Here is a 22584-nt window from a genome sequence, read left to right on the forward strand (position 1 = left end):
GGTTATTTTGAATCAATTCCGCTTGTACTAAATAAATTATAAATTTTAAAAAATATTAAAAAATAACAAATAATAAATTATACTTAAACTCCAATAAAGATCTCCTTTGCACGTGACATAGTAAAATCTTCAAACGTATTAAAATTTAACTAGCTGTTCCACTATATAATTCTCAATAATTTGCACGTCCTGTAGTTTATTTTAATAGCTGTCGCACTACTACAACTTTACGATCATCAAAATATTTCTTTTTTTTAATAAAAAAAGAAAAAGAAAATCGAAGATACTTGCGCGAAGCACGTCGTACAGAAAAATCGTTTTCATCAGATGCGCAATTAAAAGGCCACCGTGGTCATTTATTCCTCCTCTTCATGCTCATCCCGTTGCTCTGCTCCGTTGTAAACGCGCAAACTCCTCCGGATTCCTTGCCAACAACCAGGGCTGCCGTTGAACCGACTAACTGCTGTCCCATCGCTGCGGAGTCGCGAATCTTGAAGTCTGACCCGGCGCGGCCTCTGCACGTAGATTTGGCTCCCAAACAAACAAAAAGAAATAAATATTTAAATGTGTCTTAATTCTCTATTGGATTAGAAATACTTCGGATAAATTGATTTTGAGTCTCGTGAATTTGACGACGACTCGTTGTCAAAATATCGTCAATTATCAAAGACAAATAAGTTGCGGAGAAATGGCATTATGGTAAAAAAGAAACAAGATAGGGTCGAGTGTAATGATCCTCTCCGAAAATGAAATTAAAGTGATTACTTGGAGATGTGATTGTTATGTTAACGGGATATAAATCGTATCTTATTTTATAAAATAAGTAATATCAGTATTGAATTAGAAAAGGATCCTCGATATTGGTCCTTCGATGTTTAAATCAGTCATCAGAACTGTAGAAGAAAGTGGAATAACAGTAGCACAAGCGTAAACAGTGAATATAACGCGTACCTTCGTCAGTGTATAAACCTTCCTTTATATAGAGCTGGTGGGCGACATATACGTTTTTGAGGCGTGGACATATTCTCTAATGTGTCCTATGAAAAAACTTGTCAGAAAAATATGTCTGACATCATATCTTAACAAGGCGTGCATATTCTTGACAAGATAATAGAAGCTTCCGTCATATGATATCATCCGTCTGTTGACCATGCCTTGTGCCAACGGTACTATCTCCTAAAAGGATATTGAGAGATACGATGATGATCTCGCTACTCGGTTGAGCGGGGTAGTTGCTGGGTTGAGGACTCCTCCGCTCAGTCGGCCTCAACTATTCTTCTTTGTAGTGATTGGATATAGTAGATTGCAGCATTTCGATCGGACAAGCGCTCTGGTCACCTGGTATTCTGTTGATTCGTACTGAGCGTCTGATAATTTTATCATACTGTTCCGAGCTAGACGGACGGTCAGCTCGACCAAGCTTGTTGCCGATCGGACATTATTTGTCCCCGATCGATTCTTATAGTCAACCTCTACTCAATCATCATAGATAAATTCTTTGACATTCTAATATTAATCATCTTAATTTTGACCTCCACCATGATATTTGATCCACCGCATCAGGTAATAAACTATACCGAATTATTCCCCATTAATTACACCGACAATGCAAAATTATAATAAAATAAAATGATTATATGCTAAAGAAGAAGGTTCGCTTGTTGATTAGCAGACTCGCAGGGGCAATTGTTATGGAAGTCTATATTTACCGGAAAAGGAACAGCTCCGAGAGGGAGGGGAGGCAATTACGTAATTTTACGGAACGACGGTGGCAATTTAGCTAAACGGAGGAGTTAGTTCGTAATTAGAATAGAGAAGGCGGTCGCGTATCGCGCGTTCATGCGGAACGAAGGAAGCCGAGAAAGAGGGAGCGGAGCTAAAGAAAACACAGGGAAAAAGGAAAAAGGGACGGAGGAACGCAACTACTCGGCGAGACGGGGGGGTTTTGGGCGGCGATCGAAGCCGGCGCCTGGCAGGGATTATCTCCGCATTGTGACTCTCCTTCTCTCTTTCCCTGCGTAGCGATTCGATCGGTGCATTTGGTAATAGGTTCTCGGAGAAGAGCAAGCGATGGAGGAGGACAGGATCCAGGTGTCGTAGGTAAGGGACGAGGAGGGAATCATTTTTTTAAAACACGGGGAAGTGGAAACTAAGGGAATATTGGATTTTGATCCATAGATTGGGGACCTTTTTCTAATTTGGTTCTTGATAGAGTTTTTGGGACCTCTGAGAAGGGAACATCGGGGGACAACGATTGGCTTTCTGCGATAGTAGGAGATAATGGTAAAATTCTTCTTTTTAATTTGTGACATTGTGATGTTTAGCTCTGGCTCGACACCTTTTGATTTTTCTCAGAAATTTTTATTTTCGGACGATAAAATTGCATTTACTTGACACTCTAATCTCGTTTTTTCATGGCCATGTATCTACCAAACTAGATTAGATTTAGAAGATTTTAATGAATTTATTTATTCTACTTGTCTGTAGACTGCCTTGTTCGTGTTTACACAAAATTGTTGAAAATGGGTTTTTTCATTTATCTTGCACAACATATTCTGCTCTTCATATTGCATTGGTTCCGAAACAGGGATTTTGAAAAATTGATGTTTTGCTCAATTGGCATCTGTGCTGCGTTCTTATCGCACATGCATTGAAACAAACCCATTTACATTACTGTTGAAACTGCTAAATATCCTTGGCAGGCAAGCAAGTCAAGTGTAGTTGTAGGATCACAAGTCTGGGTTGAGGATCCTGATGTGGCATGGATAGATGGACAAGTATTGGAGATCAAAGGAGATGAGATTAAGATCAGCTGTACTTCTGGAAAGACAGTGCGTGCTTTGTTCTCAATTATCTTTCATTACATATTTTTGCATGGATGAGAGCTAGAAAGTCTTTCCATAATACTCCGGTATATGATTTTATTTTTGTTCCATGGAATATGCTTCTGAAGCTTTAATAGTTCGATAGCATGTATTCTTTGTGTAGTTTAGTAATTCAAATATTTTTCTCTTCTCTGTATCTGTTGTGGTATTGACCACTCAGAGTATTGAATTCTATTTCTACAATTCAAATTGTTACTTTAATATGATCACATGTTGCAATGCAGGTGACAGCCAAGTTTTCTAATGTCCATCCTAAGGATCCCGAAGCTTCACCTTGTGGAGTGGATGACATGACAAAACTTGCCTATTTGCATGAACCAGGAGTTTTGCAAAACTTGAGATCTAGATATGACATGAATGAAATTTATGTGAGTAAATATTACAGAAGCTGAAACAGTAGTTTTTTTTTATCTGCAATGGTTAAATAACATTCTCTGTTAAGCAAACTGATGCTTCTCATAGTTCACTATTTGTACATAGTCATTGTGTCCTGGCTGTAAAATCTTATTGACTTCCTTTCAAAGTTGTTAAGCATTGCAGGATTGTTTTCATTTTGATATCAGATTACTTAGCCCAGCTCATTGATGAAATTATGTAAACAGACTTATACTGGCAATATATTGATTGCTGTCAATCCCTTCCGGCGTTTGACTCACCTGTATGACAGCCACATGATGGAACAATATAAAGGAGCAGCTTTTGGTGATTTAAGTCCCCATCCTTTTGCTGTTGCAGATGCTGCTTTTCGGTAATTTCTGTTCTTATGCTTAGTCCTGTGTTCATGGACTGTGCTTTCAACATGAGTGTGTCTTCCAATGTCAGATTGATGAGAAATGAAGGAAAAAGTCAAGCAATTTTAGTAAGTGGGGAAAGTGGAGCAGGTAAAACTGAAAGCACAAAGATGATTATGTGCTATCTTGCTTACATGGGTGGTAGAGCTGTATCAGAAGGGAGGACTGTCGAGCAACAAGTCCTCCAGGTTAAATTTCGTCCCATTACTATTTTGAATCAGAATTCTTATACCATTTTCTGTTAGATTATGTTTTTGTATTATTATTATTATTATTGTTATTGTTATTATTATTATTATTATTATTATTATTATTATTATTTATCGAACTTCTCCTTTTCAACTCAAATTTCTCTAACATTATTCATTTATTTTTTTATATAGTCCAATCCTGTTCTTGAAGCCTTTGGAAATGCAAAGACAGTAAGAAATAACAACTCAAGGTAATGAAGAGTGGAATTTTTGACAATCGCAATATCTTCCTTATTGCAACTAAAATTTTGTCTCATTCATTCTCAAATTACATTTTTGGTTACTGTTGTATCTGCAGTCGTTTTGGCAAGTTTGTTGAGATTCAGTTTGATGAGAGGGGAAGGATTTCTGGAGCTGCCATTAGAACTTACCTTCTTGAAAGATCCCGAGTTTGCCAAATATCTGATACTGAAAGGAACTATCACTGCTTTTACATGCTTTGCGCGGCACCACCAGAAGTATTCACTTTAGACATTTGGTTGACTGCTAGTATTCTATATATATTCTAAACCCCCGAGATGATAAGATTCCATTGTCTTTATGCTCTAACAAAAAGGAACATTTTTGGAGGACCATAGCATAAAGGGGACTAATTTTGCTATGCATAATCATGGACAATAGATTAAATTGAGTGAAAAATGGTTCAAACACCTTTCTTAGATATAGTCAATAGGAACAAGTGAATGTGTGTATATTGTTTCTTGTTTGATTATTTTGGTGGACTGTTTCTAACTTTTCACATCTACCCTTTTTTTTTAAAAACAAGGGATAGTGTAGTTTGAAACATCTGAGTGGTGAACAGTACGATCTTTATAGCATCAGATAATTAGTGACCTCTAACTGGCCCCTAATAGGATAATCATTGATGTCTAATTAGTCTACCTGATACGAAGAGATGCAGTAATGATTTATACCCTGCATTTTGAGGTTAGTTTTGTCCTTAGTCATTCAAATAATGTGAATGCATAATCAGTACATGAGCTGGTTATGAATGACATTTTACTAGTTTGGCCACGTGTTATTTCATTGTTCTGCTGTTTATTTTGTTCTTCCTGCACTCTTTGTTTTACTGGTTCAACAGAGTGATGCCTTACTCTGGGGAGATCATTAACGTGCCACTCATGTATTAAGGAGTGTAATATTTCAATCTCTAGAGTAATTCTCTGTGAGCATATATTTAAATCACATGTGGCTCTTAGTCAAGCTTAATTCTTTGAAGATAATGGCTCTGTTTTAGCTAGACGCGTGTGTATTTTTATTTTTATTTTTTTCAATTTTTTAATTTTTAATTTTTCAGTTTTTGTCTTGGATCATATTCAGTTTTATGGGGCAATAGATCCAAAATGTGGTTCAGTGTTCACACAAACATCCTTTGCAATGCTATCTCCTAGATACTCGTTTATGTTCTTGGTTATCATCTTAACTGAAAAAATACAAAGAAATATTATGTTAGTACAAGCAGTTTGCTTTACTGGTTCTAAAATTGAAAAAAAATGCTATTATCAAGGACATTCAAAGATACAAGATGGGAAATCCCAAGACATTCCATTATCTTAACCAATCCAGCTGCTATGAGCTTGATGGGGTAGATGATTCCAAGGAGTATTTGGAAACTAAAAAGGCTATGGACATCATTGGCATCAATTCTGATGAACAGGTTTGTTGTCTGGTTCACATGAGAGTGCGAAAAAAATCCCAAATCTGATACATTGTCACACTTTTTCCACCCTTTATTGTCTACTATGTATATTGGTTGTTTCAGGATGCAATTTTCCGAGTAGTCGCTGCTATTCTTCATCTAGGGAATATTGAGTTTGTAGATGGAAAGGACATAGATTCTTCTCAACCTAAAGATGAGAAGTCATGGTTCCATTTGAGAACTGCTGCAGAGCTATTCATGTAATTGTTGAACATTATGCTTTTCAATGCTAGTTCAGATTGGATTCTGATTTTTTGAAGGAAATAAAAAAAATTTAGGTGCGATGCAACGGCACTTGAAGATTCTTTGTGTAAGCGTGTTATTGTTACTCGGGATGAGAATATTGTAAAATCCCTGGATCCAGAAGCTGCTGCTTTAAGTAGAGATGCCCTTGCAAAAATTGTCTACTCAAGACTGTTTGATTGGTATATTGGTTGTTTCAATCTGTGATAAGCTTTTCATGGTTTCTTTCTTTTGTTTGATCTCAGTTAACAAATATCTGAAACGTGCAGTTAAATTATTTGATTTGAATATGCTATATGCAGGCTTGTAAACAAGATCAACAACTCAATTGGCCAAGACCCTAATTCAAAGTGCTTAATTGGGGTGCTCGATATATATGGCTTTGAAAGTTTTAAAACTAACAGGTGCTCAACCAGTCTGTTTTTGTTTCTGCAATTAATATGTGAGACATTTGCTATTATTATATAATAGGATAAAATAAGGTTTGATATATGGTTCCTTATTGGGGGTTTATTCCCTGGCTGGAACGAGCGACATCTTACTATGCTAACACTCAATATGCTTAGCTCCCATCAAAGTGTGCCAAGATGAATTTAAATGTTTTAACTTTTTTATACCCTTACACTTTGTTTATTTGCTTTTATAAATAATAATATAACAATGAGATTGTGAATTGAATTAAAATTTTGCGGTACTATATTATTTTGCTACTTGATGTGCTTTGACATATGAGAAAGAATGATGAATGAATTTTCACTTAGATTTTTTTTTTACTTTTAAGTGTATATCAATTAGATAGGTAAATTGATTTTTACTCCTATAAATATTTTCCTTTTACTTTAAAATAAAACTTAAAAATTAGTTAATCATGTGTATCAAAGCGTGCTTAGCATTGGGACAATCAATACAAGAGAAATCACAAGTATGTCGCTTGACACAACACAAGATTCCAAACAATTAGATACACAATGTAAAACTTTTGGTTCTTTGGATATATTTGCATCTAACCAATCTAGCAAAAGCCTTCAACGTTGAACCTTACTAGATCCGGCATTATCATAGTCTTGTGAATTGGGCCTCCCTCTTAAGATTACCTTGAACCATATGTTTTTTCATGATTCCTCTATGAACAAGAACTGTGTTTTGATAAGACCTATTGACTGTTTTCAGTAGACGTTCTATTAGTTAACATAGATAAACTGATGGATAGACACTAATATTATATGTTTCACAGTTTTGAGCAGTTTTGTATCAATCTTACAAATGAAAAATTGCAGCAGCACTTCAATCAGGTTCGTATAGTAGTATTGATATCTTGTACTTTGTGCTCAATTACGATTAAAATTTAAACCTAGTTGTCATAAGTTTTGCAGCTATCACCTTTTTTTTCTGGTTACAGCATGTTTTTAAGATGGAGCAAGAAGAATATACTAAAGAAGAAATCAGTTGGAGTTATATTGAGTTTGTTGATAACCAGGACATACTGGATCTTATAGAAAAGGTTTGCCTTGAATGCTTGCCCATATTAACTGCTAACTTTTTTTCCATATTGACGTAAATTATATGTTATGCAATTCTGTTAGTACCTCTTTTCATGCTTCGGAATTAGTAGCAGGAAAAACAAATGGATAAGAAACATTTATAATGCTTCAACTATTGTGCCTAAATCAACCATTAGTTTGTGCACCATTTTTTTTTTATTAGGTTCTTTCTGTTTTTTTCTCACAAGTTCCAAAGTCATGTTCAGATTTAACAAGGCGCATAAAATGATTCCTCAGATTAGGGGTTGTAATAGTCTGAGTTTTAGATCTTAAGACAGTAAACCAGAGGTGACTGAAACCTTCAAACTCTTTAATCATGCCACTTGGACACTACATCATACCTGCAAGGCTGAAACCAATTTATATAGCTCAAGGAAATGAACCAAAGGGATTTCTCATACATTCTCCAAGCTCTTCACACACTAAGCCATGGCTTACAAGGGTGAGTACAGATCAGCACAGTTGTTGAATTGTGCCAGGAGACTGAAACTGTTCAATTTTAGTTACTTGCTTGACATGATCTGATGCTTAACCTTCTCAATACAAGAACTCTTCATTTTTAATAGTCAAAGAGTTTATTGATCACTCTATCACCATTTACTGTAATCGACATTCTTAAAAGATCACATGTGACAACACCAGTAAAGTAGATACTCAAATCCATTGTCTCAAATATCTCTATATAGATTGAGACCCACATATCTATAATGGAATCACCCCCACCACAAAGATGTGCTACAGAATCTTAATTTCTCACGACAAGTAATAGATCAAATATCTTGTATGCAATCTAAAACAACCTCCTTAGAAACACAAAAAATACTACAAAATAGACAAGAATGAGATAAGGTTGTTTGACCTAAGCTTATTCCATATAGAGAACCTTAGTATATTTTATATGAGAGCAAAACTAATTAAAACAAAATGAGACAATGTGATCCTAGACATCATGCATCAAATTTTTCTCAATTCTCCCTTAGACACTTCCATCAATATTGATTGTTAAAGTAAGTAAAACATAACCTCAAGTGCTCATTGGATCAGAACTTCTACAACATGTTTCTCTAGGTGAAATTCGACACTCTCTCTCCATGTCACCACCATATCCCACTAGGAGAAGAGTTTAGGGAGTGAAGTATGAAGAAACACAAACAAATTGCTACCCACACTCATGTACTAAAGCTCTCACTTTTCTCCCCGGACTCCTCTCAATTCTGGTGGAGAAATAAACAAATTTTATCTCATTTTAGGCATGTGAGTCTTCCATGACCAATAAGTTTCATCACATCACCTAGGGCAGCATGTGAGTGTTCCATGACAAATGCCAAGTTTTCCACGACATTACCTGTAACACACATTCTGCGTGTCACCTACAACATGCGAGTCTTCCGTGACAAATGTTTCTTCTGTGACATCACGTAGGACACCCAAATATTGAATCTTCTGGGACATCACTTAGGGAACACAACTCTTATATGATGCATCAGAGGGTTCCCATAAGCATGTGAGAGTTGATCTTCTTCTTCCTCTCCTTCCCCTTCTCCTCTCTTCTAGTGTTCGACACATCCTTTGACTCTCAACATGGGTGGTACATCTTGAGCCAGCCAAGGACTAAAATCCTGGCTTTGGCTTTGCTTAAGATATCAAACTTTGATTTACCATATGATAGATTTAAGGAGAAACTTATGGAATTTCATATATCAAAATTGTGGTGGACTTCATAGTGAACACTTGAAGATGTCATTTTTTCATATGGTTTTAGTTCTTTTGGTTTCATAATTTATTTCATAGAGATATCATAAGTGCAAGTAAAAAATTTGAGAAAATTTTGGGATTTTAATACATCGGAAGCCTAACAATATTTATTAGATCTATCCAAGATGAATGAGTTATCTACACACATCTTCTATATAATATTTGGTTTAGGTTCTTAATTATCATTTTTTTTTTGTTTTTAACTGTCAGAAACCTGGTGGAGTTATTGCTCTCCTGGATGAGGCTTGGTAATCTAACACTAAATGTCTTGATCTTTTATGAATTGATTGAAAGGATGCTTTAGTAATTGTCTTTCTTCTTTGTGCAGCATGTTGCCAAGATCAACACATGAAACTTTTGCTCAGAAACTCTACCAAGCTTTTAAAAATCACAACCGCTTTAACAAGCCAAAATTATCTCGGTCTGACTTTACCATTTGTCATTATGCTGGTGAAGTGAGTAGCTATATTTATGTCCCATATTGATCTACCTGTAAATCGTATTGTGATCTTAGAATTTCCCTCATATAGGTTACATATCAGACAGAGTTGTTCTTAGACAAGAACAAGGATTATGTGGTTGCGGAGCATCAGGCTCTTTTGAGTGCTTCTAAATGTTCCTTTGCTTCAAGTTTGTTTCCACCTCTTTCTGAGGATGCTTCAAAATCTTCAAAATTCTCATCAATAGGCTCAAGATTTAAGGTACAATGGTATATATTCACTTTGGATAACCTTAAATTTGTCATGCTATAAATGTTATTTTCAATAACTATGCAGCAACAACTGCAATCTCTGCTAGAAACTCTGAGTTCCACTGAGCCACACTACATTCGCTGTGTTAAACCCAACAATCTCTTGAAACCAGCAATATTTGAGAATCAGAATATTCTTCAGCAGCTCCGGTGTGGGGTAGGATTTTCAATTAGTAGTTCAAGTATAAGGAGTCAATTGTATTTGATGTTGCATCATTTCTTTGTTTAGGGAGTGATGGAGGCCATTAGAATAAGTTGTGCTGGATATCCAACAAGACGGGTATTTTGTGAATTTATCGACCGTTTTGGCATTCTTGCACCACAGGTTTTGGACAAAAGGTATTTTGTATTTGAATGGTTTATACGAAGATATTGGTATTTGTTTGATCTCACTCTTCTGATATTCTTTGCCTGACAGTTGTGATGAGATCACTGCTGTAAAGAGGTTGCTAGAGAAGACTGATCTCCAAGGTTACCAGGTAAAATTTACTAAAGAAAATAATTTACAATATTTAAGTATTTTTCTTTTTTACATTTGGTCAAGTATTACCGGGTAACATTTACTAAAGAAAGTTATCCGCAATACTCAAATACTACACCTGTTACATTTGGTCAAGTATCTTATCTAAGTGCCTTCACTTTGGAAGATTTATTTATTTTCTTTTATTTTGTTGGGATTGGGGTCCTATGTTGCAGAAACTTTAGTTTCTCCTTATCTGTTGCTTCTCCTTTCATTCTACTACCCTTTAGTAGTTATACCCGTATCACGACCAACATATTCTTCTATAACAAGAGTTCTCGTGCCATTTCACCTAATATTGGCGAAACATTTCGTTTCGCCCGCGGACGCATAGGCACGCCTCTTGTGTTGGTGCTCCTCAAGGCGCCATGGACATGTCACACTAGCCCAGTGATGCATCTGGAGGAGTTGCGCTCTTCCAGCAATGTGTCCAAAGGCGTTGCTCTGGCCCGATGATGTGTCCGAAGGCGTCATGCGGGCCCAACGACACGTCCCAAGGTGTCGAGCTAGGCAGAGGCCGCCGACGATGCATCACAGTGCGGAACAGGAGGGGCATGAAGTTTTAACTTTTGATTAAATAATTAATAATTTTAATCAACTCTTATAGCTATAAATGATTGGAATAATTTAAATAGGCATAATCAAAGCCTAATAATATTCTCTCATTAATATATATATATATATATATATATATATATATATATATATATATATATATAATGAGAGAATTCATTAATATAAATATATATGTATATATTAAAAAAATTATTTTTTTATATTTTTAATTTATAAATATTTAGATTTTTTTTTTTAGATAATATATTTTATATTTAAAAAATATCGAACTTGTATCGTTCAGGTTCGGGACCGAAACATCTACACGGGTCAAAATTTTAAACCGTGATAACAACTATTATTGGAACCTAATACGACTGGGGAAAATGTTGTGATATGCCTAAATTTTTTGCTAGTCCTCCAAATTTTATTTAATTGATTGGGTAAGTTCCTATGCATATTCACTTCTAACGTTCAGCCTCCATAATTTGAGATTTCATGTTGCATTCAGACTAGTTGATCATCAAAGTTTCTAATTAAATTCCTGGTTTTGAGGACTAAAATTATGATTCTAGTGCGGGCCTGCCTGTACTAGATTCTTTAAGCAACCTAGTCACATTGCTGATGAGTTATCTAACTTCTAACTATAAAATATATAGGTTGGAAAAACGAAGGTGTTTCTTCGAGCTGGTCAAATGGCTGAACTTGATGCCCGTAGAAATGAAGTTCTGGGAAGATCTGCTGCCAGAATCCAAAGGAAAGTTCGATCATACTTGGCCCATAAAAAGTTCATTTTGCTTAAGAATTCAGCCATACAGATTCAGATCATATGCAGAGGTATCTACTAAAAAGTGTATTTTAGCAGTGATTTCTGCTACATAAACTTTAAATCTTTCTAGCTGATGCCAGACAATTTGTTTTCATTCTTTTTGAAGGTCAACTTGCAAGACAGCTTTATGAAAACATGCGTAGACAAGCTGCGGCACTTAGTATTCAGACATTTTTCAGAATGCATCTTGCAAGGATAGCTTACAAAGAGTTATTGTCTTCCACTGTAACCATCCAAGCTGGCTTAAGGGGAATGGCTGCTCGTGAGGAACTTCATTTCAGGCAGAAGACGAAAGCTGCCATTATTATTCAGGTACATTAAGGATCTCTTCTTAGGCATTTACATATCACACATCTAGTTTCTGTACACTGACTAGCAACACTTAAATTAACAAACTTTTAAAGAGTTCAAATATATCTAGAAGCTCCCTTGCACTAAAATTATCTTTCACTAGTTAACTCAAAATACCTATTAGGATTGTAATTTTCAGGTTTATCTTATCTTTTTTTTTTCCATAGCATTTTTGTTAGCCTGACACGTATTGTTAGTTTGAGAGCAATAAACTGGTAAATGCTTAAGGCCGGCTAATTCTTCCAGAGTCATTGTCGCAAATTCTTGGCTCGCTGGAATTACTCAAGGATGAAGAAGGCGGTGATCACTACTCAATGTGCTTGGAGAGGAAAGGTTGCAAGAAGAGAGCTACGGAATCTTAAAATGGTAACCTAGTTTGTTTTTTCTTTGAACTTTCTTTTGTAGATCATTACCTTGAGTGACATGGATTTAACTTCTCAGTGTATGAATTTTGGTTAAGACATGGGCAACAATCTCTTCTTTAAATTTAAACTACTTTAATATGGAATTTCAATTATTATGGCAGATGACATTTTGTCATAACTTCTAAATTGATACCCTATTTCTGACCGTGAGACCGGTCATGTGGGGGCGCCCTTTTGCTACTAAATTGTTACCCTATTTTTAGTCATATATACTTTGTAAAAGATTTAATTATAAACTGCTGAGCAATCTAATTTATCTGTTGTTTATGGCGTGGATACTTCATATTGAATGCAGCTATATATTTGTTCTTCCCTTTCCAGGCGGCTAGAGAAACTGGTGCCCTTCAAGCTGCTAAAAATAAGTTGGAAAAAGAAGTTGAAGAACTTACATGGCGTCTGCAATTGGAAAAGCGCATGCGAGTAAAAAAAATCATCATTTCTCTCTTTTCGTTTTTCTAACTTTCTTTGATACCATATTTTCTATATGGTTGTCCACATAAACAGGATCCTGTTTTGATGATTCTGTGCTAAACAACATCCTATTTTGATGGTTCTGCTCCTATACTCATTATTTTGGAACAAAATAGATTCCATCTGTCATACCTTTTGGTGTTTAGGGTAGACAATATCCTAAAAGTATCTCAACCTCCACTAGAAATAACTACATAGATGATGAAAAGGGTATGTTTTGATAATGCTTTCTAGCATTCTAAGGCCTTCTTTGTTTGGGAAAAAAAATCAATTGTCAGTTTTTTGTTTTCTACAAACATAAAATTTAAAAGCTCAAACGAGATGTAAAAATAATATTTGGATTGTTTTTTTTTTGACACGTTTAAATTTATTAGAGGTGTGTAGTGCGATATATTTTTTTTCTTCTAATTTTTAATGGTTTTCTTTTATTTTTTAAAAGATGCAAATTAAAACTAGAAAATTTTCACAAACCTAACAAGGCCTAAGAGTTTGGGGGTAGATGCACTTGCTAAATGCATGTTTGAACTTTGAAGACCCTTTCTCAATGCAGTGACCTATATTGAAGTCAGTTTAAGCATAACTAGAAATCCTGACCTAAATAGTCCTTTATGACCTATATTTAAGAGTTCGATTCTTATCCATTGATTGATCTGTGTAACTTCAATCTTGGTAACAAGGCCCTCAACTCATTGTTGAGAGTGGGTGCTGGTTTGTTGTTCCAATCTGAATTTTTAGGTTCAATAAAGAGAAACCCAAGAACATTTTTGGAAAAATTGATCCAGCTTGTTACTCGGTGCAATTGAGACTAAATATTTTAAAATCACTTATTGAATTTCTAAGTTGTATTTGTATAATGTAACAAATAAAATTTACCTTATTGATACAATTTTGAGGACTGAATTTCTCTCTGAAAGTCAAATAAGAAAGGATCACTATTTTCTATGGAAATTCAATTACTAATTTCTCAGAAAATCCAACCATAAGATGGATCTGGTGGAGTTTTGAATTCTGTCTGAACTAAACCATGTTTGTTATTATGATATATTTTATTATCATTTTGTTGTTCTGCAAATTTTATTTCTTAAATTAAAGTTGAGTCTGTTTTGATTGGCAGATGTAGTCAGACTGGTGTAAATTTCCTAAAATAGAGTTGAGTCTGTTTAATTGAGTGATGTTGTCAAACTCATGTTTAACCATAGGTTTGGGTGGTCCTTTGACTTAAATTGACTTATACAGGTCAACTTGTGTGTCGACTCAGATTTAGGTATTAGATTAGACTCGCATGTGTCATAGAAGATATGGTCCTGTGAAGTCACAGAACAAGAGGGAAGGAAAACTGTAAAATTTCCCTTAATTCAGTCCTTCCGTTTCATCTCCTAATTATTGCTAATTTCTTATACTGCTATCAGTTATCAATGTTCTTAATATGGATAGTTGAATCCATGTACTTCTCTTGCATTAGCTTTCTCTCACACGCATCGACTTTTTTGTAGGCTGATCTTGAGGAAGCTAAGAACCAGGAAAATGTGAAATCGCAAGCTGCTCTGCAAGAGATGCAACAAAAATTGAAGGAAACTAATTCTTTGTTGACTAAGGAGTGTGAGGCTAATAAAAAGGCTGCTGAAGTAGCTCCTGTCATTAAAGAGGTTCCTGTTGTTGACACAGTTCAGTTGGATAAGCTTAGGGATGAGAATGAGAAGCTTAAGGTTAGATTGACCTTAATGATTTATTTTGCTTCTCTACTATCCCTAATTTGACTACCAAGATTTGTTTCTTCAGTTTTCATAAAGTGTATTGTGAATACCTACTGTGTTTGAAATGCATTTGTCTTCCAAGTGTCATTTTTTCCCTGAAACTCACTTCCTTTTCTTCTTTCATATTTAGCCAACATCAGTGCATCATACAAGATATTCTTCATATTCATATTTTTGTAGGCTTTGGTGAGCTCACTAGAAACAAAGATCAATGAAACTGAGAAGAAGTTTGAAGAGACTAGTAGAATCAGTGAGGAAAGGCTGAAGAAGTCCATGGATGCTGAGACTAAGATAATTCAGTTGAACAATTCAGTGCAGAGGTTTTTATAAATATTTTAAAACTTTCTAAGATATACCTTACCTTCCTGTATCTTTTTACAAACTATATGGTTGCGCTGATTTATGTTCTCATTTTCTGGTTTTGTTTCTTAATTCATTTGATGCTCATCAATATGGTGACAGGCTCAAAGAGAAACTTTCTAACGTGGAATCTGAGAACCAGATTTTGCGACAGCAGACCTTATTGCATTCCTCAGTGAAATCCATATCTGAGCATTCATCAATTCCAACAACTCCTACCAAACATGTAGTCATGTGTTATGCAACTATGGTCTATTTCTTACCTATTTTTATTTTCATCTGTCCCTTATACTCTTATTGTCTTTAATGACAGAATTTGGAGAATGGCCATCATCATGTTGAAGATCCTAAGGTAAAGTGTGTTTACTATATGTAAGGATCTCATCTGTGTGCAGATTGCAACATCACTAGTGATGCTTAGCATCACCTAAACTCCATCTATCTTTTGGAACCTCAGAGTGCCCCACCAGGTATCAAGGACTATGAGAATGCTGATGCTAAGTTGAGCAAATTTCATGCTGAGAGACAACTTGTGAGTGCTTTATATTCCACCAAGCTAAGTTATTATTGCACTTCTCACTCCTTTTGATGTGCTATCTTTCTTCACAGGAGAATGTTGGTGCCCTAATCAGTTGTGTCAGCAGAAATATTGGGTTTAGTCAGGGAAAACCAGTAGCTGCATTAACTATATACAAATGTTTTCTTCACTGGAAATCCTTTGAAGCTGAAAGAACTAGTGTGTTTGATCATCTCATCCAGATGATTGGGTCTGCGATTGAGGTAATCTACAAGTTTATAGAGTTCTATTTTCTAATTTGTGTAATTCTGTTTTTTCAAGTTCTTTTAGATATCTCAAACATAGTATGGGTTCTGGAGATTTCATCCATTTCCTTGACTACAGTACTATGATATACTAGACTTTGTCCGTGCAGTTACCAGACAGATACTACTGGTTATTATTGGTTTGACCAAACACTAAAATTACTGTTAAAATAATGATAATAATGTAAAACTAACATTTCAAATATCTTTGAATATTAGGTACAAAGGAAAATGACAATGCTTTGAAGGCAATATTAATCTGTAGTATGCATTACCATTGTCCATAAGCAAATAGTATAAATTCACCATCCTACCACTGTCTTGGGAAACATATCAATTAGCTCAATTTTCTGGTGTGCTCCATCTGGTGTGTTTAACTTTACCCTTGGTTATTTACATAATCTCTTGTGCTGGTTTGGTTACACCTGAATTTTTACCTTTTTGTGAATTAGATAGTCTATAGTTTGGCTGAATATCCTTTTTGTGAATCAGATAGTCTAAAGATCAGCTGAATATTTCGCACTGAAACAAATCCTTTTATTCATTACTCAAATAGGTTGGGTCTTTCATATGTTGGTACTGATAATCTTGTTTAGTCCAAACTCAAATCCTTTAAGTGAATCATGTACTACATCTGACTATGATTTCTTTTCCTGTAATATGCCTGAAGACTAATATTATAATCTTATGATTGGTCACTGGTATGAAGTATGGATAGTCAAACTACATATTCAAGAAACTGATGTCAGTGGGGAAGCTGCCTCTTTCGTATTCTGCTTTGTTATTTGATACCAATTATATTGCCACCTCATATATGTTATCACATATTCTTGGTATTTTTGTGTCATTTGCTCTTTAGCTCTATGCATTGTTCTTTTAATTTTTCTAGATTTGATCACTTCTCACTCTGAAATCATGCAGAATGCATTTAGATTTATGGGAATTCGGTCAATTTCAAGAAAAATGTGAAATCTAATGAGTTTCTTGTATAGTCACAATTAAATGATTATTCCTGATCTGTAGTTCTACTTGCATGAAATTTTAACATGTTTGTTTTAACTTTTAACTATTTGTTTTTGTTCATTGGTCTGCATTATGTGTTTCAATTTAGTGTAATTTGCCTTACAGAATGAAGAGTCCAATAATCATCTTGCTTATTGGCTATCAAATGGTTCAAGTTTGTTGTTTTTGCTGCAAAAAAGCATTAAGCCTCCTGGTGTGGCTGGAGCTAATCCACATCGAAAACCTCCTGTTCCCACGTCATTATTTGGGAGAATGACTCAGGTATGTAACAACTACTATGTTTTCTGATGCTCTGTTTTATTATGTGACTTTGTTGTGTTCTTTATCTTTTGGGTAATTAGTTGGATAAGAACTAACAGTCTACATTATTCATCATCACCAGTCATTTCGTTCTTCAGCATCTTTTACCAACCTTGCTGTGGATGGCCTGGATGTTGTGCGCCAAGTTGAAGTAAAATATCCTGCCTTACTTTTCAAGCAGCAGCTGACAGCTTATGTGGAGAAGATGTATGGAATGATCCGAGACAATGTGAAAAAGGATTTGTCTTCTTCACTGTCATTGTGTGTACAGGTATTATGCATCTTGTTGTGAAATATATTCTAATTGCTGGAAATTAAGTTCCTATTTTAATAGCTGCACATTTGATTTTCAGGAATAGCTATTCCTTTTCTGACGTCTAACAGAATAGTTAATCCTGCATTTAGTTGCAAATTGAACCTGGAATTGAGTACCAATTCTTACTGAATTGTTATTCCTACTCAATCCTTCTTGGCTCCCTTATACCAAACTCAGGAATACTTATTCTAATATGTTAAAATTGTTATCCACCATGAATCATTCAATTCCCTATGAATAACTATTCTATTTCTTATTTATTCCATTGTGTGGACAGAACCAGATCTTGATTCTTGAGTGGCTGCAGTTGTAGCCTCTAATATTTACCACAGTAATGAAATCCACACTGTGAATTGTTATTATATAAATGTTTTGGCTGTTGATGTTGAAATAGCAATTGATGACCAAGACTGCTTAAATATTACAAAAATGGTAAAATCAATTCATGAACCATCTAATCTATTCTATGAACCAAACTAAAGAATACATATTCCTATCCTATTTCAAGCATTTGCATTCACTGGAAAAAAAAAACGTTATTCCCTATAAATTCCAGTCCATGAAACAAGCAGGCTATAAATATTTTGACACTTTAGATGTTCTTTCTCACAGAATTTTAATATTTTCATCAATTTAATTGTTGATATAATTATGTTTCTGGTATATTATAAGTAACTTCTGCCCGTCCATTTTCCTCATTGGCATAGGCTCTGATGATGCCCTAGGTGTGGCTATAAGCTGTAGAATCCTAGCAAAGGGTCACTATTTTTTCTTAATCACTCTGCATCTATTGGTTGAATCATGGCCAATGTTTATTGATTTTTGCAATTAGGCTCCACGAACAAGGTCAAGTATGTTGCATGGCTCTGCAAGTTCATCTGGAAACCAAGTACAAAGTAACAACTGGAAGACCATTGTTGAGTGTTTGGATGACCTTCTCCAGACGTTGCAAGGAAATTATGTAAATTATCTTTTCTGATGTGGTACGATACTTGTAATTTTTTGTTTGAAACTTAAGGTTGAACCCGTTCTTTTCAGGTTCCTTCTATTCTCATTCAGAAGATAATTATGCAGATTTTCTCATACATAAATGTACAATTATTTAACAGGTAACTAATTGTAGTTAAATCTCTTATTTATTATAAACACAAAATGTAACTTCTTTCTTGTGGCAGTTTGCTTCTTCGCCGTGAATGTTGTTCCTTCAACAATGGAGAGTATGTTAAATCTGGTTTATCTGAGTTAGAATTGTGGTGCACAAAAGCAAAATCTGAGGTAATAAATATGGCAAGAGTTGTCTACTGTATTCTGATGATCCATCTGAAGTTTTGCTAATTGTAGTATGCTGGATCATCCTGGGATGAGCTTAAGCACATAAGACAGGCTGTTGGTTTCTTGGTATGTAATTTCTTTTATCAGCTGGTGCACTATTATATATGATGTTGCTATGATTCTTCCCAAGGATTTTTTACCTGAGTTTATTTTTCGATACTGAATTGGAATACTGATCATGTAATCTAGGTTTCAAACAGAGCATATTTTCTTTTTAAGACAATATAACCTCTTACATCATGGAAGATGCTACATTGTAATTTCTTGGAATTTTGGTTTTGTTAAGAGCGTTTTTCTGCCAATCATCACATTTTTACCAGAAAACATAATTTCCAATAGTTGCTAGGTACATTATCTTTTACGTTGTTTGCTGTTTTGGTAACAAACATTTTCTCCTGTGTAGCAAAGGACTGTATCTCTTTGTGAGGAGAGAGAGGCAATGACTTAATGCATGACTATATTTGTCTCTTCTAGTTTTGATCCTATGAGGATTACTTGTTTTGTTTTTTTTATATAATTCCATGTCCATATGAATCTTCCTCAGCCTATTTATGATATTGTCCAAGTCATTAGTTACTATGCTACTCTTTGTATGATGTGATACTTAAATGTGATTTTTATTGCTTTGTCAGTGTTGGCTAGGATAGTAGATCTCAGAACTTTTTTGTTTTATTAAGACAATATATTGACTATGTAGCAGTATACAATAGAATAATCTGCATCTAAACTGCAAAGTTGAGCCAAAGTAGAAAGACTGCCGATACAGAATGATGAAAGGTTCTGGATGTTTACTAGTAAACATTGGGTAGGGATGATGCCTCTGTGTCCGATCACACAAGTTTCTCACAATTACATTTTCCATCCTAAAGGCCACTGACTATTGTATGATTAAGCTGCATCGTTCTGAAGTTGTCAGTCATATTCCATTATCATAATAACTCTGTAAATTTGGTAGTAAATTGTTATAGTAAAGGTAGCTAATAGTAGAGTTTCTATCATTGACTGAACTCTGCATGATTCAAGTTCCAGTTTGATAAATAAGAATAAACTCTTGATCAATTTTCCTTTTCTTGGAGCCCTGCAATATTTAATAATTGGTAGAAGATCACTTTACTGACATTGCATGCGTGTTCATTAAAAAAGGCCATGTCAACTCTAGAAGAAAAAAAATGTATTCAAATGAAAAGGTAATAATAATTTTTGTCCTCCAATTGCAACAACAGAAAAAAAATGTTATATGCAATAATTAACCTATCTGAAATCATGAAAATGGTTTGCAGCATATCTGGCAGGAGATGCAGAAGAATTCTGCATCTAAACCACAAAGTTAAGCTAAACACTTGGAAGAGTACTGAATTCAATATGAATTAAGCTTCTGGATATTTATTACTAGTCATAATGTGAACGTGATTGGGTAGCTAATAACAATTTCATCTTGTTACCGTTGATTCCATCCTTGCTTGCACTATAATTGTGCTGCATTTTCCTTCTCTTCCAGAATGCGACTTTGGATTTCAATAAGTCTAAGCTTTTTGCTGGGATCCCAAGTGTGTTTGGTACCCCCTAGATGGGGTTAGAGATCCCCTCTCACACTTCTTTGAATTCACCGCCTCAAATCATGCACTTGTAGATCTAAATCTAGTGTCTCTATAAAATAACCTTCCATTGTAAGCTCAAGTAGTGGAATCCTTGTTTTCTTTGGTAAAACAACACAAGCAAACAAAGATAGAAAAGAGTTATTTAGCATGGTTTGGCATAACGCTACTTAAATGGAGAGAATTCGAGTATATCATATGAGAGTAAAAGCACAATAAAATAACAAATTGTTGTCCTCACCTTGTACAAGGGATCACATAATCCTTCCTACCCTTTCTCAACAATGATAATGAAAGTGAGAAACCTCACTTGTAGCAATTTCCAGACATTAAAACAACCCCCTTAAGAATATTTTTTTGTTAATGCAAGTGTTTAGGTCTCCTATAGCCTTCAAACACACCCCCACAGCATTTTCTAAATCTGAAAGACTCCATCATTGAGAAATTTGCTGCCCCAATGTTGTCCCAGCTGTCATCATGCTAAAAATCATCCAAAAAACCTAAAATAGGGTTATTTGGTATTGGGCCATAGTTGGGACTGCTAAACCCAATACAAAACTAACGTGTATATCTTTGTTGTTGAGATTAGAGCATTCTGAAGCACGAATGGTATCAAGTCCAATTTGATAGAAGCAAAGGCCCAAGAGACCAATGCTAGTTCTTTAAAATTGTTGGAGTGAGGAAAAATCATTATCATTCTCATGTTTGCGTTTTTTATATCATATTCAGGTCATATTCCAGAAATCTAGGATTTCCTACGACGAGATAGCTCAAGATCTGTGCCCGGTAAGACCAAAGGGATTTGTGTTATTATCCTGTAGAGTACATTTGATGTGGTAATGCTCTTTTAGTTGGCACCAATGGGAATGGTTGAGTTGTGCCATGGTATTGCTAATGTCAGCCTTTTCTTTTTCATACAGGTTCTCAGTGTGCAGCAACTTTATAGAATCTGCACACAGTATTGGGATGACAAGTACGACACAAAGAGTGTCTCGTCAGAGGTATTCTTTCATTAGTAATTCTTCCTTTAAAGTACCTCTTGATTTCTATCAGAGATCATTCGCTTTTAGACAGTAATTTGATCAAAACAGTTTTTGATAATTTTTTAAAGAAAAAACTATTGAAAGAAACTAATCTCTACTACCAGAGTTTTTTTTCTTTTTCTTTTGGAGTTATATTTTCTAGTTATTGTTAGATAATGGCTCTTAAGTGTTTATTCTTTGATGCAATTTTCAAGGTTCTTTCAAACATGCGGGCACTTATGACCGAAGATTCTAACGGCGCAGAAAGCAGCTCCTTCTTGTTAGATGACAATTCTAGGTAAAAGAATGTACTTTCCATAGATAAGGACTTGAACGTAGTAGTTAAATCGTTCATGGTAACTTGACATCCTTGTTGTATCTTGGTTGCAGCATGCCATTCTCAGTCGATGAGTTGGCTACTTCTTTACGTGCAAAGGATTTCTCAGAGGTCAAACTAGCTGAGGAGCTCCTCCAAAACCCAGCCTTCCAATTTTTAGAGTGAGGCTTAAGGGTTTTTGCCGCGCCATTCAAGTGGTTGATATTCATCGATCGTAAAATACTGTAAATTCATTCTTTCTCATTATTTTTTCCCATTCTCCCTGTCAAATTGTAAACAAAAAAAATGAAAAAGAAAGAAAGAAAAGAAAAATGTTTCAATCACATAGATGTTTAGGATTGCCATAGTGAGTCAAGATGTGCATCAGCATTCTTGCCATTAGGTTCTTGTCTCTGGTTCTCGGTGACATTATTTGATTCTTGGTTCAGTTCACAAAACTGGGAAGGCCAGGAAGTGGGGAATGCCTAATAATATTCCTTTCTCCTATATTATATAGTTGTATAAAAACATTACAGTGAACAAAAAAAATTTGTTTAACATGATTCTTTATTATAGTAACATAAATTGTCTTTTCATCTTGATCGAAATGATGGCCTTTACTAGGAAGAAGGAAGATATAGAGAATTTGGGATTTGGAAGGACAAGTGATATGAAAA

General features: G+C 35.0%; 1 protein-coding gene across 1 annotated transcript; it reads left to right on the forward strand.

The window, feature by feature from the left end:
* The first annotated feature begins 1834 nt into the window (after positions 1-1834).
* On the forward strand, positions 1835-22327 carry LOC122027074 (myosin-8-like). The gene is made up of 40 exons (XM_042585902.1): positions 1835-2100; positions 2213-2283; positions 2703-2831; positions 3110-3253; positions 3488-3633; positions 3708-3864; positions 4060-4118; positions 4226-4385; positions 5435-5584; positions 5690-5826; positions 5905-6051; positions 6172-6273; positions 7104-7161; positions 7269-7370; positions 9376-9413; positions 9494-9620; positions 9696-9866; positions 9942-10073; positions 10146-10255; positions 10335-10395; positions 11651-11828; positions 11927-12132; positions 12418-12537; positions 12918-13016; positions 14561-14773; positions 15002-15141; positions 15284-15407; positions 15495-15533; positions 15603-15713; positions 15791-15961; positions 17132-17287; positions 17409-17597; positions 18475-18603; positions 18681-18751; positions 18818-18917; positions 18984-19040; positions 21299-21355; positions 21490-21570; positions 21807-21889; positions 21982-22327. The coding sequence occupies exons 2-40, from the start codon at positions 2281-2283 to the stop codon at positions 22091-22093; spliced, it is 4569 nt and encodes a 1522-aa protein (XP_042441836.1). The 5' UTR covers positions 1835-2100; positions 2213-2280; the 3' UTR covers positions 22094-22327.
* Positions 22328-22584: the final 257 nt, after the last annotated feature.

This window comes from Zingiber officinale, chromosome 10A (genome assembly GCF_018446385.1).
Source record: "Zingiber officinale cultivar Zhangliang chromosome 10A, Zo_v1.1, whole genome shotgun sequence".
In the NCBI taxonomy this organism is placed as follows: domain Eukaryota; kingdom Viridiplantae; phylum Streptophyta; class Magnoliopsida; order Zingiberales; family Zingiberaceae; genus Zingiber; species Zingiber officinale.

Coding starts and splice junctions, on each gene's coding strand:
- LOC122027074 (XM_042585902.1), top strand. Junction 12,133..12,417: donor AAGCTGCCATTATTATTCAG/GTACATTAAGGA, acceptor TAATTCTTCCAG/AGTCATTGTCGCAAATTCTT. Junction 21,890..21,981: donor TTGTTAGATGACAATTCTAG/GTAAAAGAATGT, acceptor TCTTGGTTGCAG/CATGCCATTCTCAGTCGATG.